Raw genomic sequence first — 13,107 nt, 5'->3', positions numbered from 1 at the left:
TATTTTTTTTTGTCATATCACTAAGATATATAAATCTTAACATCTATACAGTTGGATCATTCATAAATATCTTTTTTTAGAATTAAAATATTAATATGAGACTAAACAATAGTTAAGTACTGTTCAAACCATTGGTTGATTGTTAAAATAACAAACAAAATAATTTATGTTCTTTCTAAAATTTGTCATATCACTAAAATATATATATTTTAACATCCGTACGGTTTGATCATTTATAAATATTTTTTAAAAAATTGAAACATTAATACAAGAATAAACACTAGTTACAGGTATAGGCCAAATTATAGGCCAAATCACCGATTGACTGTTAAAATAACAAACAAAATAAATTTATTTTTTCTAAATTTTTTGTAATATCACTAAAATGTATAGATCTTAACATCCGTATGGTTGGAACATTCATAAATTTTTTTTTTTTAAAATAAAATATCAATATGAGACAAAATACTAGTTACAAGTACTGATGAAACTATTGGTTGATTGTTAAAATAACAAACAAAATAAATTTATTTGTTTTGTAAAATTTTGTCTTATCACTAAAATATATAGTTCTTGACATTCGTACAGTTGGATCATTTATAAATATTTTTAAAAAAATCGAAATATCAATATGGGACTAAATAGAAGTAATGGTTAAACTACTTGTTAACTATTAAAATAGCAAACAAAATATATTTATTTTTATAATTTTTTTTATTATATTACTTAAAATATTGATATTGATATTGACATCCGTACGGTTGGATCATTTATAAATAATTTTAAAAAAATTGAAATACCAATCTGGGGATAAATACTAGTTACAAGTAGTAGTCAAATTACTTGTAAATTATTAAAATATCAAATTAAAAAATTTATTTTTAATATCTGAAATTTTTTCAAATTACTAAAATATTTATTTTGACATTCATATGGTTCAATAATAGAGAAATATTTATAAAAAATTTGAATAAATTTCATAATAATTAAATATATAAAAATTAATTTTTTTTTTTGAAATATTTTCGAACTGAACCGAGCCGAGTTCAAGCCAATCCAAGCCGAGCTCGAGTCGAACATGCCAAAAGTTCGGCTCGAACTGGTTTTCTTGACGAATACATATTTATGTTCGAATTCGAGACCGAGCCGGATCGAGACAAACTGAGCCCTTACCGAGCCGAACTCGAAATTGTTCGCTAACAACTCGGTTCACGAACATATCTACCATTTAGGCATGTCTTTTGGAAAAAATCATGCCTCTAAACATGCCTTTCGAGAGTCGTACCCAGATGTTAAAGCGAATGTTATACAAAAAGTTGTATTAATTTTATCTTTAAAAAATCACACATACGAAGTAAAATGAATGTTTATAGAAAAAAATGTATTAATTTCATTTTTCAAAGATCTTACACATAATTGAAATATAGTTTATCTTAAAAATATAAATTAGACATACGTGAGATAGATTTGATTTTGAAAATATGTAATTCTCTTGAATTTAATAATCATTTATTTCTTTCCGACTGGGAAAAAAGTCTGGTCGCTTTTTTAACAATTTATGGTCTCGTTTAAGATAAAATCTGGTCGCTTTCTAACAATTTATCAGTGTAGGGATTTCATGTACGTTTGCTAGGGAGTGCTGGAATAACCTTCTGATTGATACAAACGTAAGTCCTCAGCAATCCTTTTTGCAATGGATGTTAGTCGAGTTGAATGAGTGGACAGTTGATCAAAAAAGCATGGGTATAATGTTATGCCGGTCTATATGGAAGTGCAGGAATGATGTGGTCTAGAAACAAAAGGGTATGGAAGTCTGTGAAGTCGTAGCTTTGGCTAAAGCGGTCATTAATCAATGGCGGGAAGCTCAGGATAAATTTTTGACAAGTCATGGGGTCTTTTGAATTCTAATGACGGAGATGAGCTGTGGACGTTACCAACGGACAATAAGATTAAGGTAAATACCGATGCTGTGATATTTCAGGACACAAACAGCTATGCCGTTGCTTTTGCTACCAGGAACCATAAGGGCGATTTAATTCATGTGCATTCCAGCTGCAGGCCATGGAGAATTACTCCAGAATGTGCGGAAACAGTTGGCATTAGGGAGGTATTAAGTTGGATCAAAGACATGAATTTGGCTGAGGTAACAGTGGAAACGGATTGTCTTGTCGCAGTCCAAGCCATTAGAAGTTTGAGGCAAATGTTTTCATACTTCGGGAGGTTGGTTAATCAGTGCAAGGAGCTCTTAATAGAGTTGTCAAAATAAGGTGTAATTCTTAGATTTATAAAACGTTCCGCGAATAATTTAGCTCATACACTAGCGAGCTCTAGTTATTCCATAGCTGAACGTACTTGGGAGCCGAATGTGGCCTACCCCGATCTTATTCATGTTCTTAAAAACGATATGAAGTAATACAAATTTTCTTTCTTTTGGCAAAAAAATAAAGGGTTAACTTTTAATATTGCATAATTTCAAATTAATATGATCTAAACATATGGTTTTGTAGAGAGAGCATATATAAATATATAAGTTACGATAAGTCTCAAATTCCTTCATGTTCACATACTATATTTGATCACGGCTGGGTTAGGACTTAGGAGCAGATTTAATTTGAATTGAAATATATTGTTTATAAGTTTTGGATCGGTCGGAATAGAGTTTTTAAATACATAATTGTCTAGCAGCGGTGCTCTATAAGTAGAGCTGGCCAAATGGGCGGGTTTGAACCGCTCATTCGGGACCGGTTCGTACGGAAACCGTAAAAAATTCGGACCGAACCGGGCCGGTTCAAACCCGCCCAGCTCGCTAAATTAGGTGAACCGAACACGATTACCAATTTTAGAACCGAAAAAGATTGGGATCAAGCCGATAAAAGACAACAAGGAAGAAAAGAAGACTCCGACGATGACGACGAGCCATGGATGACAATGGATACTTCATCCGAATCGGGAACCTCAACTAGCGAACAACTTTAGAACAAATATTTAATGTAATTTTTTTAAAAATTTTAATATCATTTGATTTGTAATTTTTTAATGTTTGATGCGGTTTGTTCCGTGTTTCAGAGAGAGAGGAGTGCTCTCACATCATTTGTAATTTTTTTAAATTAATAAAATTTATAAGAGGTACCGTCCTCTTTTTAACCAAAAATTTAAAATAATAAAATTAATTGATTACAATTATAATATTTCGAATAAATTATGTGACATAATAGAAAATAATGTTACATTTTATTATTTATTTTTTAATAAACATTGATATACTAATTTCGAATTTTCTATTAAAAAAATACAAGTAATTATTGCTCGAGCAAGTTGTTCAGGAAGCCTGGAACACACAATTCAACTCGCACATGCCTGCACACACAATTCAACCCGCACATGCCCGCACACACAATTCGTTCGGCTCGCCCAGCTCGCGCAATTCGTTCGGTTCGGTTACGAGTCTTGTTTTAACGGTTCAAACCCGGCCCGAGCCCGGTTCGTTATTAAGCAGACCGGTTCAGTGTTCATATCTCCAGTGCTCAACCCGTGTGCGGCCCGGCCCGGCACGCACGGACTGCACAAGTGGCCAGGTCTATCTATAAGCACCTGCATCGAAACAGAGTTGTCTCGCAGAGCTGCATGCTGTATGCACCATTGTCTTCATCGAAAATAATAATACTGGAGAAAAATTGGATACATATTATTGGCAAATTGTACAGAAGCTATTATAATCACAACACCGAATCTCTGAACTACACAGTCCCAGGCATTTCCCCTACCCTCAATTAATTTGTAAACCCATAATCAGAACCCCAAAACCAATGTGACCAGATAATACTGTAATTATAACACGCCTGTCTAAAAGTGCTTGGCCCAATGTTCCCAGGATAAAAGAAAAAGAAATTGCAGGCTTAAAAGAGACATATCCATGTCCCTTATTAATTTCCTATATTAAGAATCATCATTAACATGATCTGAGTTCTGACCCCATATGCAAAGCTTCCGAGCACTGTCTTTCTTGCAGGATTAACTTGCTTCAATTCAAACTCAAATGCAAGTCTGTCTTAACTACTTCCATTTCAAATTCACATGCAAGTCTCTATAACATCCAATATTAATTTAGTATATAAACTTCTTTGGGTCAGATTAGTTACCCAGATTTAAATATCAGATTAGTTACCAAGATGTAAATATTCTCCTCACTAGGCTAGAATAGGAGAGGTTGTATAAAGTTCTTTTGTAGCTTGCTGTTGTGGCACCAGCATGTGCAATACAAACATAATCAAAAATTGGCTTCATAGGATCTCCTCAGAAACTTCTATTATTTGCTATGTACCACCAGCATGTTCACAACACAACACTACAAACATAAATAATGTTACATAATAAGTTGTCTTCAGTCACCTTGACCACTTCGGTTCTACATGCAATTATATGAATTTTTGTGAATATCTATCCAGAACATAATCCAACATAAAAACATTCACAATGTGATCATGCTCACAAAGTTTAGATGAAGTTCAAAATGATCTTGTTATATAATCTATTGTAATTTATATGCATTAAAAAAGGATATATATATATATATATATATATATATATATATATAAAATTAAACCAAGATGGAAGGCATGTGAGCAAAGAGTAGTGCCGCTACAGCTATTGGATGGCACCATCAATCCTCTTAAAGACCACACATATAGAGGCAGGAGTTGTGTACCGATACCATATATATCTTGTTTATTATCAAATTTGAAATTAAGTTCCGTAGTAAAAACCCGTATGGTGATACAGCGGTATGCAAATGCTAAATGTGCTTTCAAATGGTCTGAACAATTTAGCACTGAATAAGAAAGACAGAAAGACACTGCCCATGAAGGCCTTGCAACTATTTTTACGCTAAATGTGCTTCAATCCCATCGTGCTTTACAATTCAAAGAAATGCAGGTATAATTACATATACATGTCAACTTCATGTGAACCATTACCAAAATTCAATAGCATCATAGATAGGCATCCAGAGAGAGACACAGTAATGTCTCTAAGCTGCACCTTGGTATTATAACAAATCTGAATTTCTACAAAGAAATGAAATGGAAAAATATATTGTATATCTCATTCAAAATCTGCTAGAGATCAATCATTCAAATTCATACCATAAACTCTAGGCGGAATCATGTATAATGTGTGTCAAAAGATGGACAAACGGATAGATACAAACATAGTACATAGTAACATAGATAAAGCAGAGTATATCCTGAATTAATATTCCAACATGAACGAACAAGAGACCGCATTTCCGGTCATTATTATATTTGTATATAATTTTTAAAGTTGTTCACTGAGACATAATGAACACAAGCAAATACATCTAATTACTCTAACAAATCTACAACAATAAATATACATGATAATATGCAATGCTAACATTAGACTTGACAATTTAATGGTAACAATTACCTAAAGATATTGCATCTCGTTACATAGAAATTAGCATTTAAGAACAGCACCCCGGGCATCGGATCAATCCGTTCTCATTGCAACCGGGACACCTTCTCAATCCCCCATCTTCCTCTTCAAACACCTTCCGACTGCCATTACAATTCGGACACAATACAAACCTTGCATCCCCGCAACCATTACAAACCAACCCCGGATCCTTAACCGGAAACCCTTCCAAAAGTTTTCCCAATTCACCATCTTCATGAAGTTGCTTAATCTCCTCAGCACCACCAATGCACTTTCCCCCAATAAACACTTTCGGCAAACTAAACCCCTTCTTCCCTTCAAACAAATTTTCCAATTCTTTCCTATACTCCGAATCCATCGATATATCCCTTTCGTCTACAAACACCTTAAACCCCTTCAAAATCATCCTAACTTGACAACAATCTTCATAAGTCTTTCTAATTCCTCTTAAACTAGTAAAATACAACACAATTTTATCTTCAAAACCAGATAAATAAAACAGTGAATTACTTACAACCAATTTAGCTGGTTTGACATCTACTTCTTGAATTCCTCTAAATCTTGAATCTTTAACAAAACTTAAATCTTCAGTAAAGCTTGAATCTTTAGAATAACCCAATTGCCTCGAAACCAAAGCTCTTCGATAACTCGAAACCACATTTGGGTCCATTTTAGCCAACATTGATTCCTCAGACAAATGCTTCCACAATGGCTTAGAATCCTTATGCTCCACCACCTCAAAAGAACTCAAATAACCCGACCCGGCACAAAACAAACCCGTCTCACCATTATTACAAGAATTCTCTTTTGGGTTTTGAGCCCCATCAAAATCCCACTCATCAAGCCCTTCCATTAGCTCCCAAGTGTTAATCACAGAGTCAGGAGTAGAAGACGGGTCACAATCCGGGTCATTCGGGTCGGATACCGGGTCAACAAGAATTAAGGAACCATAAGTAGTAGAAGTGAGTGAAACCAAATGATTAGTGTCCCCTTTTTTAAGAGGAGGGTGATGAATCAATGGGGTAGGTAAAGAAATAGTTCTTGAAATAGGGGTATTTTGGTAAAAAAAGGAATCAGAATTAGAGAAAGAAGATGAATTAGATGAAGAAGAAGGGGAAAGATTAGTGGGTTTTTCTTGTTGGTCTGCATTGTGTGAAGTGAGAAGAGTGTTGGAACGAGATGCAGAGCAACCCATTTGTGAGTTCTTGAGAAAAATGGTGTGTTTTTGTATCAAAAAGGTTAAGTTAAAGATTGGATTTTTTTTTTATGAAATAAAAAGTAGGAGAAATTAAATGCAGGGTATAGAGGGACTGAGGGAGAAGCAACTTTATGGGGTTGTTGTTTGTTAGTATTTTAATAAATTTTCAGAATTGATTGATGCGTGAATTTGTGATTATGATCTCAGTTTGAAGTTTGAACTCATCTTTTTACGTTAAGCAGTAACATGTTATCTTAAGGAGGACAAACAAGAGGAAGAGGGAGCCAACAAAGGCTTCGTTAAACTCTCGTCAAACTTTCCGTGAATTCCTGGTGCGTGCGTATATAATTAATTAATAAAAAAATACATTGATTAGGAGAAATATGTTTTTATAGTTTTTAAAATCTGTTTATGATCGCTTTTTAATTATTATTTAGAATCATAAAACGGTGAAAATGAATCGGATGGTTGAGTTACGATTATTACTTCTTTTGAATCATAGTTACGAAAATGAATTATGCATTACATGTGCGAGTTTTGTCTTCACGATTATTACCTTTTTTCCGAATCATATTTGCGAATTTTGGTCCAGCGATTATTACTTCCCACTTTCTCACAAGTCACTAGAGGTGATAGTGACGCTTGTTCGTGATTTTTGTGTGTACATTTTTTCCGTGCAACTCTTATCAGATTTGTGTGGTTTTATCACAGCCCCATTCGTAGACACAGTTACGTAATAAAATTATTTTGGAATGCCTGACAAGAATGATATTTCTATTAGTGAATGTTTTGGCAGGGTAAAGCAGCTAAAAATGTGTTATTGATAACGCAAATAACAATAGAATAAATTTTTTATACCGAGTTACAAAGCATAACTTGAAAACAAGTATAATAACTCGGCAAAGACAAAACAAATGAATAAGTGTAATAACTGGGCAAAAATAAAATAAATGAATGAGTGTAATAACTCGGCAAAGACAAAACAAATGATAATTCTTCTTTAAATGAATGTTTTGGCAGGTAGCGTAGCTAATAAACGTATAATTCATAACGCATACAACAGTAAAATATGATTTTTATACTGAGTTACAAGCGTAACCTGAAAACAAGTGCACTAACTCTGCAAAGACAAAACACAAACTAAAAATAACTCTTGCAACTCAAATAATACTTGCTTACGGAAAAGTCAAGGTCCAGGTAATAACAGTACTTGCTTATAAAAAAAGTCTAACGGTCCAGGTAATACAAATAAGAACACAGCTAAGTTATGAAGTGATGAAATATTGATATGGATATGTAGCCCCCTAACAAACACATTGAAATGGACGTATAATGAATTTTATGGTCCACCACCCTCCCTTCCAGCAATGTCCCATTTCCTCCTAGTCCGGATACCAGCCTCTGCCTCTCTCACTGTTTACGCTATTACTACCATGTCACTTATGCATTAAGTTTTATTGTATAAGTTGTACATGACTATTATATTAATGAAGAGAAAGAAGTATTACTTGGAGCAAGTATATACAATAAATAAAGAATTTAAGATAGTTCTCAGGACAATACTTTGTTGTAATATGATCATACTATTCCACCAGTTCTTACTAATCCCAGATGCGTAGTGACGTATTATTCAGATGCACTGCAACTCGGAGCTTATTTACACAATGTACATCACTTAGTAATAGGACACATATCTTTTGATCTTTACATGTCAAACTTAATTCAGTAACCCTTGCTTGCGTTCTACTTCTAGGACGGACAAGATCCATCTCCCGATGTTGCTACTATAGACAGACTTCCATTTCAATCCACTAAGCTACCTCCCTCTCTTTCTCTATACTTTCTCCTCCCCTGCATCCATTGCATGCTCTGAATCAATTTATCTATTTAACTAAACCAGAGTAAAATGCAAAAAACAATTGTTATCACGTCAGTTTTGCAAAGGTATGATGCAGTACAAACTCGTAAAGCCAATATTTTCATGATATACATAACAACTTATTGCAGAACTGTAAAGTTGTTTTCACACGTATATTGTGCATGATTACAATGTGAAGCTATCTACTAAAAAGTCTACAATATACAAATTACATTTTTAGTACACATATACTCACATAACCAACACCGGGCCTAAATTACTGTACACCAGAGATGGTCAGATGTCGAGATAAGAAAGAAAACTTGCATCCGCTCCCCTCAGTTGTGGACCCATTAAAAAAGGTCCACGGACTGGGGTGCACTGCTTGAAATTGTATACGAGAATACACAATAATAATTACTAATTGTTTCAGTCTTGATAAGTTTGATAATTTTTTACTATAACATATGGAGATAAGTAAAACACAGGGCCGTCAGTCCTCTGCAGGTGCAGCTCCCTTCCTCGCCTACCCTGGAAGCCAAGGCAAGTTTCAAGTATAGGACACAATAGCCAGAAGAGCCAGGAAAATAGAGAAGCAGAACAGAATATACGTCTGCTAGGTTGAACCCCCATAAACAGCTCCACAAGATAGTATCTTAATTGGTCATACTTCAAACCCTTAATAGTTAAAATGTAGGACAAGGACGTCGCAAGATAGTTATGCTATGCGGACTGAAATATTGGGGGGACGGGTGCGAATTCTTAACGGTTCTTGGATATTGATCCAAAATTGGACACGGCGTCGGGACTTAGAACACAGATGTACAAAAAGAGTTTTACATGTTCTTTATAAATTGCATCTTTCAAATTTTCTTGTTTATTACCAAATAAATCAGATATACTTAATTATGTATCAATATATAAAAATGAAATTAAGAGTATAATTTATAAAAATATTGGTTGGTTTCGACATGAAAAATCAGACCCGTATCCTATATCCAAACGGAGCACACCCACAACCATGGTTATAGTGACTATATAAGGAGGAGCTCCCTTTATTCTCATTCATTATACTAGTCATTTACATAGAGCTTCAGACAGGGAGATCACTAAATAGTTCCGAGTGTGAGAGCACTTGCCGTGAAAATACTGTAAGCACTCATTTGAGGAAGAGCTAGCAACTAGTATGTAGATATCTAACGTTGTAAGGTCAGACCTAAGTTAGGTTTCTTTTTAAAGTAATAAAAAGCGTGGGAAAACCCATATATTATTGGTGTCTCTTTCTAGTTGAGGAGTCTTGTGCTACTTATCATTAGGTGCCCGGAGAACTGTAGGCAAGGCTCCACCAAGGGAAATTGGTGGGATCACGGAGGTGAAATATTAGACGCTGGATGGCGCTTCGGCAAGCCTTCATGAGTTTGATGCTCAATGTGAATGAAATGGAACAAATGAGATTGAAGGAAGCTCCTCCTTGTAGAAGTAGCTCATGAGAAAGGCCTCACTTCTTTCCATAGATGAGTTGTGTGAAGCCTTTGATGACATATGCCAAGATATGTCCAGTCAACTACCTTGACTCTCCACCTTTCAGAAGATGATATAAGACACCTAATGTTAAGTCATCTTCTTCACTTTCCTCTTTTGAGAAGATATGCCACCTCTCCTCTCCAAGTAAGAAGATATGCATCAACTACGATATGCTGCACCTTAGCTGACAAACAAATGACCAAAGACCTCCAGCTTTGCTTTATTTTAATACTCCTAGTCTCCTAGTACAGAAGCATACTAACAAAACTTATATATATATAATTAACCAAATGGAATTTACAGAAGCTATCAATTTTTCTTTAAGTATAATTAAGAGTAAATTCATATATAACATAAGATTCAGGTTCTACTTAGAATCACCTCACTGTTAGAACATTGTAACTGCTATATTTCTATAAAATACGTAAAATTGAATTTTATCATCAGCTATTTTTTTTCACGTAACTATTTTATCACCTAATATAACAGTAAAAAACAAGTTGAGCTCTGTAGAAAACAATTTATTCGTTAAAAATTTAATGCAATTTAGCGAAAAAAATTATTATGTATTGCAAAATTACACCACATTTTATATTTCACAAAAACTAGTTATGTGTTGCAAAAAAAAAGAAGCAAATACATTGTAACTACAACCTAACCAATAAATTGGATTAAACATATATCTATGGCTCATATTAGTTTCAATTTCTGGATCAGAATAATATTCTAATTTGATCTTAGTCCTATAATAGATATAATATTATAAACCACAAGGAATTTAAAGATTTTTTTAAAGATTTACTAATATTTTTTAACAAAAGAGTTATATATATTAATGCTAATACAATCCTAATTAATATACTGTATAATAACAATGATTTAATATGTCAACCAACCTATGACAACCGACCAACGATTTCGGATTCGGTTCAATTTATGTAGCATATAAATTGTTAGCACGGATAGATGTCCCAAATCAGGGACAGTACGAATTTAACGTCATTAATATTTCTCATATTAAAACTTATTCACTTGCATTTAAGAAGGAAAGGAGTATACGGATAATTAGGGGCTGCTAATTATTGAGAAAAAATACTATAACATCAGCTGTGTGTCACCTATTGTATAGTTTTTCAAGATATGTTGTACAAGGACGGGATCAAGAGAGTACGATAAAGGAATAAATCTTAAAGAATAAAGATTAGGCATTTGTCTTTTTCTGACCATAATTTTCTGAAACCTTCATTCAAAAGTCACAACTGAAAAGAAGGCCATTTTACCCCGTCACATACGCAAACGCAATATAACAATGATAGGTAAAAGTAAAAACATTTCAATAGAGGTTCCCTGTTACTCCTAACTTGCAGCAGAATTAATAATTTTGTGTGTGTATGTAGAGTTACATTTGGGATACAAATGACCTACATTTCAATGGATACACATGCATCCGATGAGCACATTGATAGGTCTATGCCGGTCTGAATCAGTGGCTGACCAGCACTAAAAGTTACTGGAGGCTAAAATAGTTAACGTGAGTAATGTACGATAACAATAAAGGTTTGCAAAATCCAGAAGTACACAACTAACCATTAATTTCCGATCGTCGGAATATTTTCACTTGCAGAAGCAACGTATGATAACTAAATCATATGGTTTTCACAGGTTTCCCATTTAATCATTATTTTTTCGAGATAAACTCCATGTTTACCTTTTTTTGACAAGGTGCTGAAGAAAAAAATCACTAAAATCTGTAATTTAGTAGGGGTAAAAAAATTATACTGCTCTCTCACATATGCCCTTAATCAACACAAGGATCAAATGTGATACTTGGGCCCAACATCTGGAACACGGTAATTGGGGCCAAAACATTTCAAATTATGACAATTTGGTTATTTCTTCTGAAAGTTTGACACACTGTAGTGTCTAATAATATAAAGTGGACAAAAAAATTTCGGTATTTTCCTATGCTAAACTGGAACCCATAGAACATTAGCATGCCATTTGGATAAGTATTGGTTTGGGATTTTCAGCCAGTTCAGTTGTCTTGTTCAGATCTCTGGATCAGCATTACATAGATAGTAGACCTTCTCTTAGGGCACATAACAAAATTCCAAGCAATGCAGGGAAGGATTTATAAAGAAGAAAGAATTAGGACCGATATAATAAACTTGTATTACATTCATGTTCTTTAAATAGCTAATTCGTGAGTTATTATATAATGTTTAGTAACAAGACATGCTTCAATAAGCAACAATTCCAATAATTCTCTAGTTCTAAAAATAGCTAACTTATGAATTCACAAACAAGATTTGGTGAAGAAACGAGCTTTAATAAAAAAATTCATTAGCACAAAGAATATAACATGATTCAAAATTCCTTCCTACTTTATTTCCAAACAAGCAGGTCACAGTACACGATTCGTGTAGGGGAAAGGAACCAAGTTGATCTATCGGGGAGGCCGGGATAATAATTAGGTACAAAAAGTTATCTTAATCTGAGACTACTGATAAAATGCCCAAACTAATGTTATGATCACTAATATGAACCAACGCATATAAAAGAAACTACTACATCAACAAAAACTATTAACAACCAGATCATAAATCAAAAAAGCTAGTAATTTAATAACCAAGAATGTAAAGAAGAACAAAGAAAAGAAACAAGAGGAGATGAGTAAAACAAACCCAGAATCAACCGACATTAAAAGGACCAATATCGCCGGAACGGATGGAGACAGCAATCTGATTAGCAACACTCAAACATGATAAAATCCAGCCATTTAAACTCGCCCATATCATCCTGCCCCACCACAACGTTAAACTCCAACACACTGCCATCACTCTCAATACTAATAAGTATTATATCTAATTAGCTATAGCTCATAGCTTGCTAGAAATGAAAATCACAAATGAAAATCAGGTGATTTAGAATTATGGGTGGATTTGTTCGGGAATATTTTAGCGATATCTCATTAATTGCGTGCAATTAATTAATCAATCAATATATACTTACAAATATCAAGGTTACAAAACGTTACTGCCAGTACATGAATGTGTGTATTCGTGTGAATGCA

The 13,107-nt window shown here is 33.9% G+C and overlaps 1 protein-coding gene and 1 long non-coding RNA gene across 2 annotated transcripts; both read right to left on the bottom strand.

Annotated features, from left to right (window-relative positions):
• Positions 1–5,261: 5,261 nt before the first annotated feature.
• Positions 5,262–6,923, bottom strand: LOC141693635 (uncharacterized protein At3g28850). Its single transcript, XM_074498790.1, has one exon. The coding sequence runs from the start codon at positions 6,647–6,649 to the stop codon at positions 5,483–5,485; it is 1,167 nt and encodes a 388-aa protein (XP_074354891.1). The 5' UTR covers positions 6,650–6,923; the 3' UTR covers positions 5,262–5,482.
• A 2,618-nt stretch (positions 6,924–9,541) lies between these two features.
• Positions 9,542–12,712, bottom strand: LOC141692608 (uncharacterized). Its single transcript, XR_012562856.1, has 2 exons — positions 11,460–12,712; positions 9,542–10,276 (listed from the first exon to the last, which is right to left on the bottom strand). It is a non-coding gene; the product is annotated as an uncharacterized LOC141692608 (long non-coding RNA).
• Positions 12,713–13,107: the final 395 nt, after the last annotated feature.

This window comes from Apium graveolens, chromosome 10 (genome assembly GCF_009905375.1).
Source record: "Apium graveolens cultivar Ventura chromosome 10, ASM990537v1, whole genome shotgun sequence".
In the NCBI taxonomy this organism is placed as follows: domain Eukaryota; kingdom Viridiplantae; phylum Streptophyta; class Magnoliopsida; order Apiales; family Apiaceae; genus Apium; species Apium graveolens.
Note: the sequence above shows the minus strand (reverse complement) of the source record. Positions and strands in the feature narration are given on the sequence as shown.

What these genes read in the sequence shown, in the direction of transcription:
- LOC141693635 (XM_074498790.1), bottom strand. Translation starts at nt 6,649, where the DNA reads ATGGGTTGCTCTGCATCTCGTTCCAACACTCTTCTCACTTCACACAAT.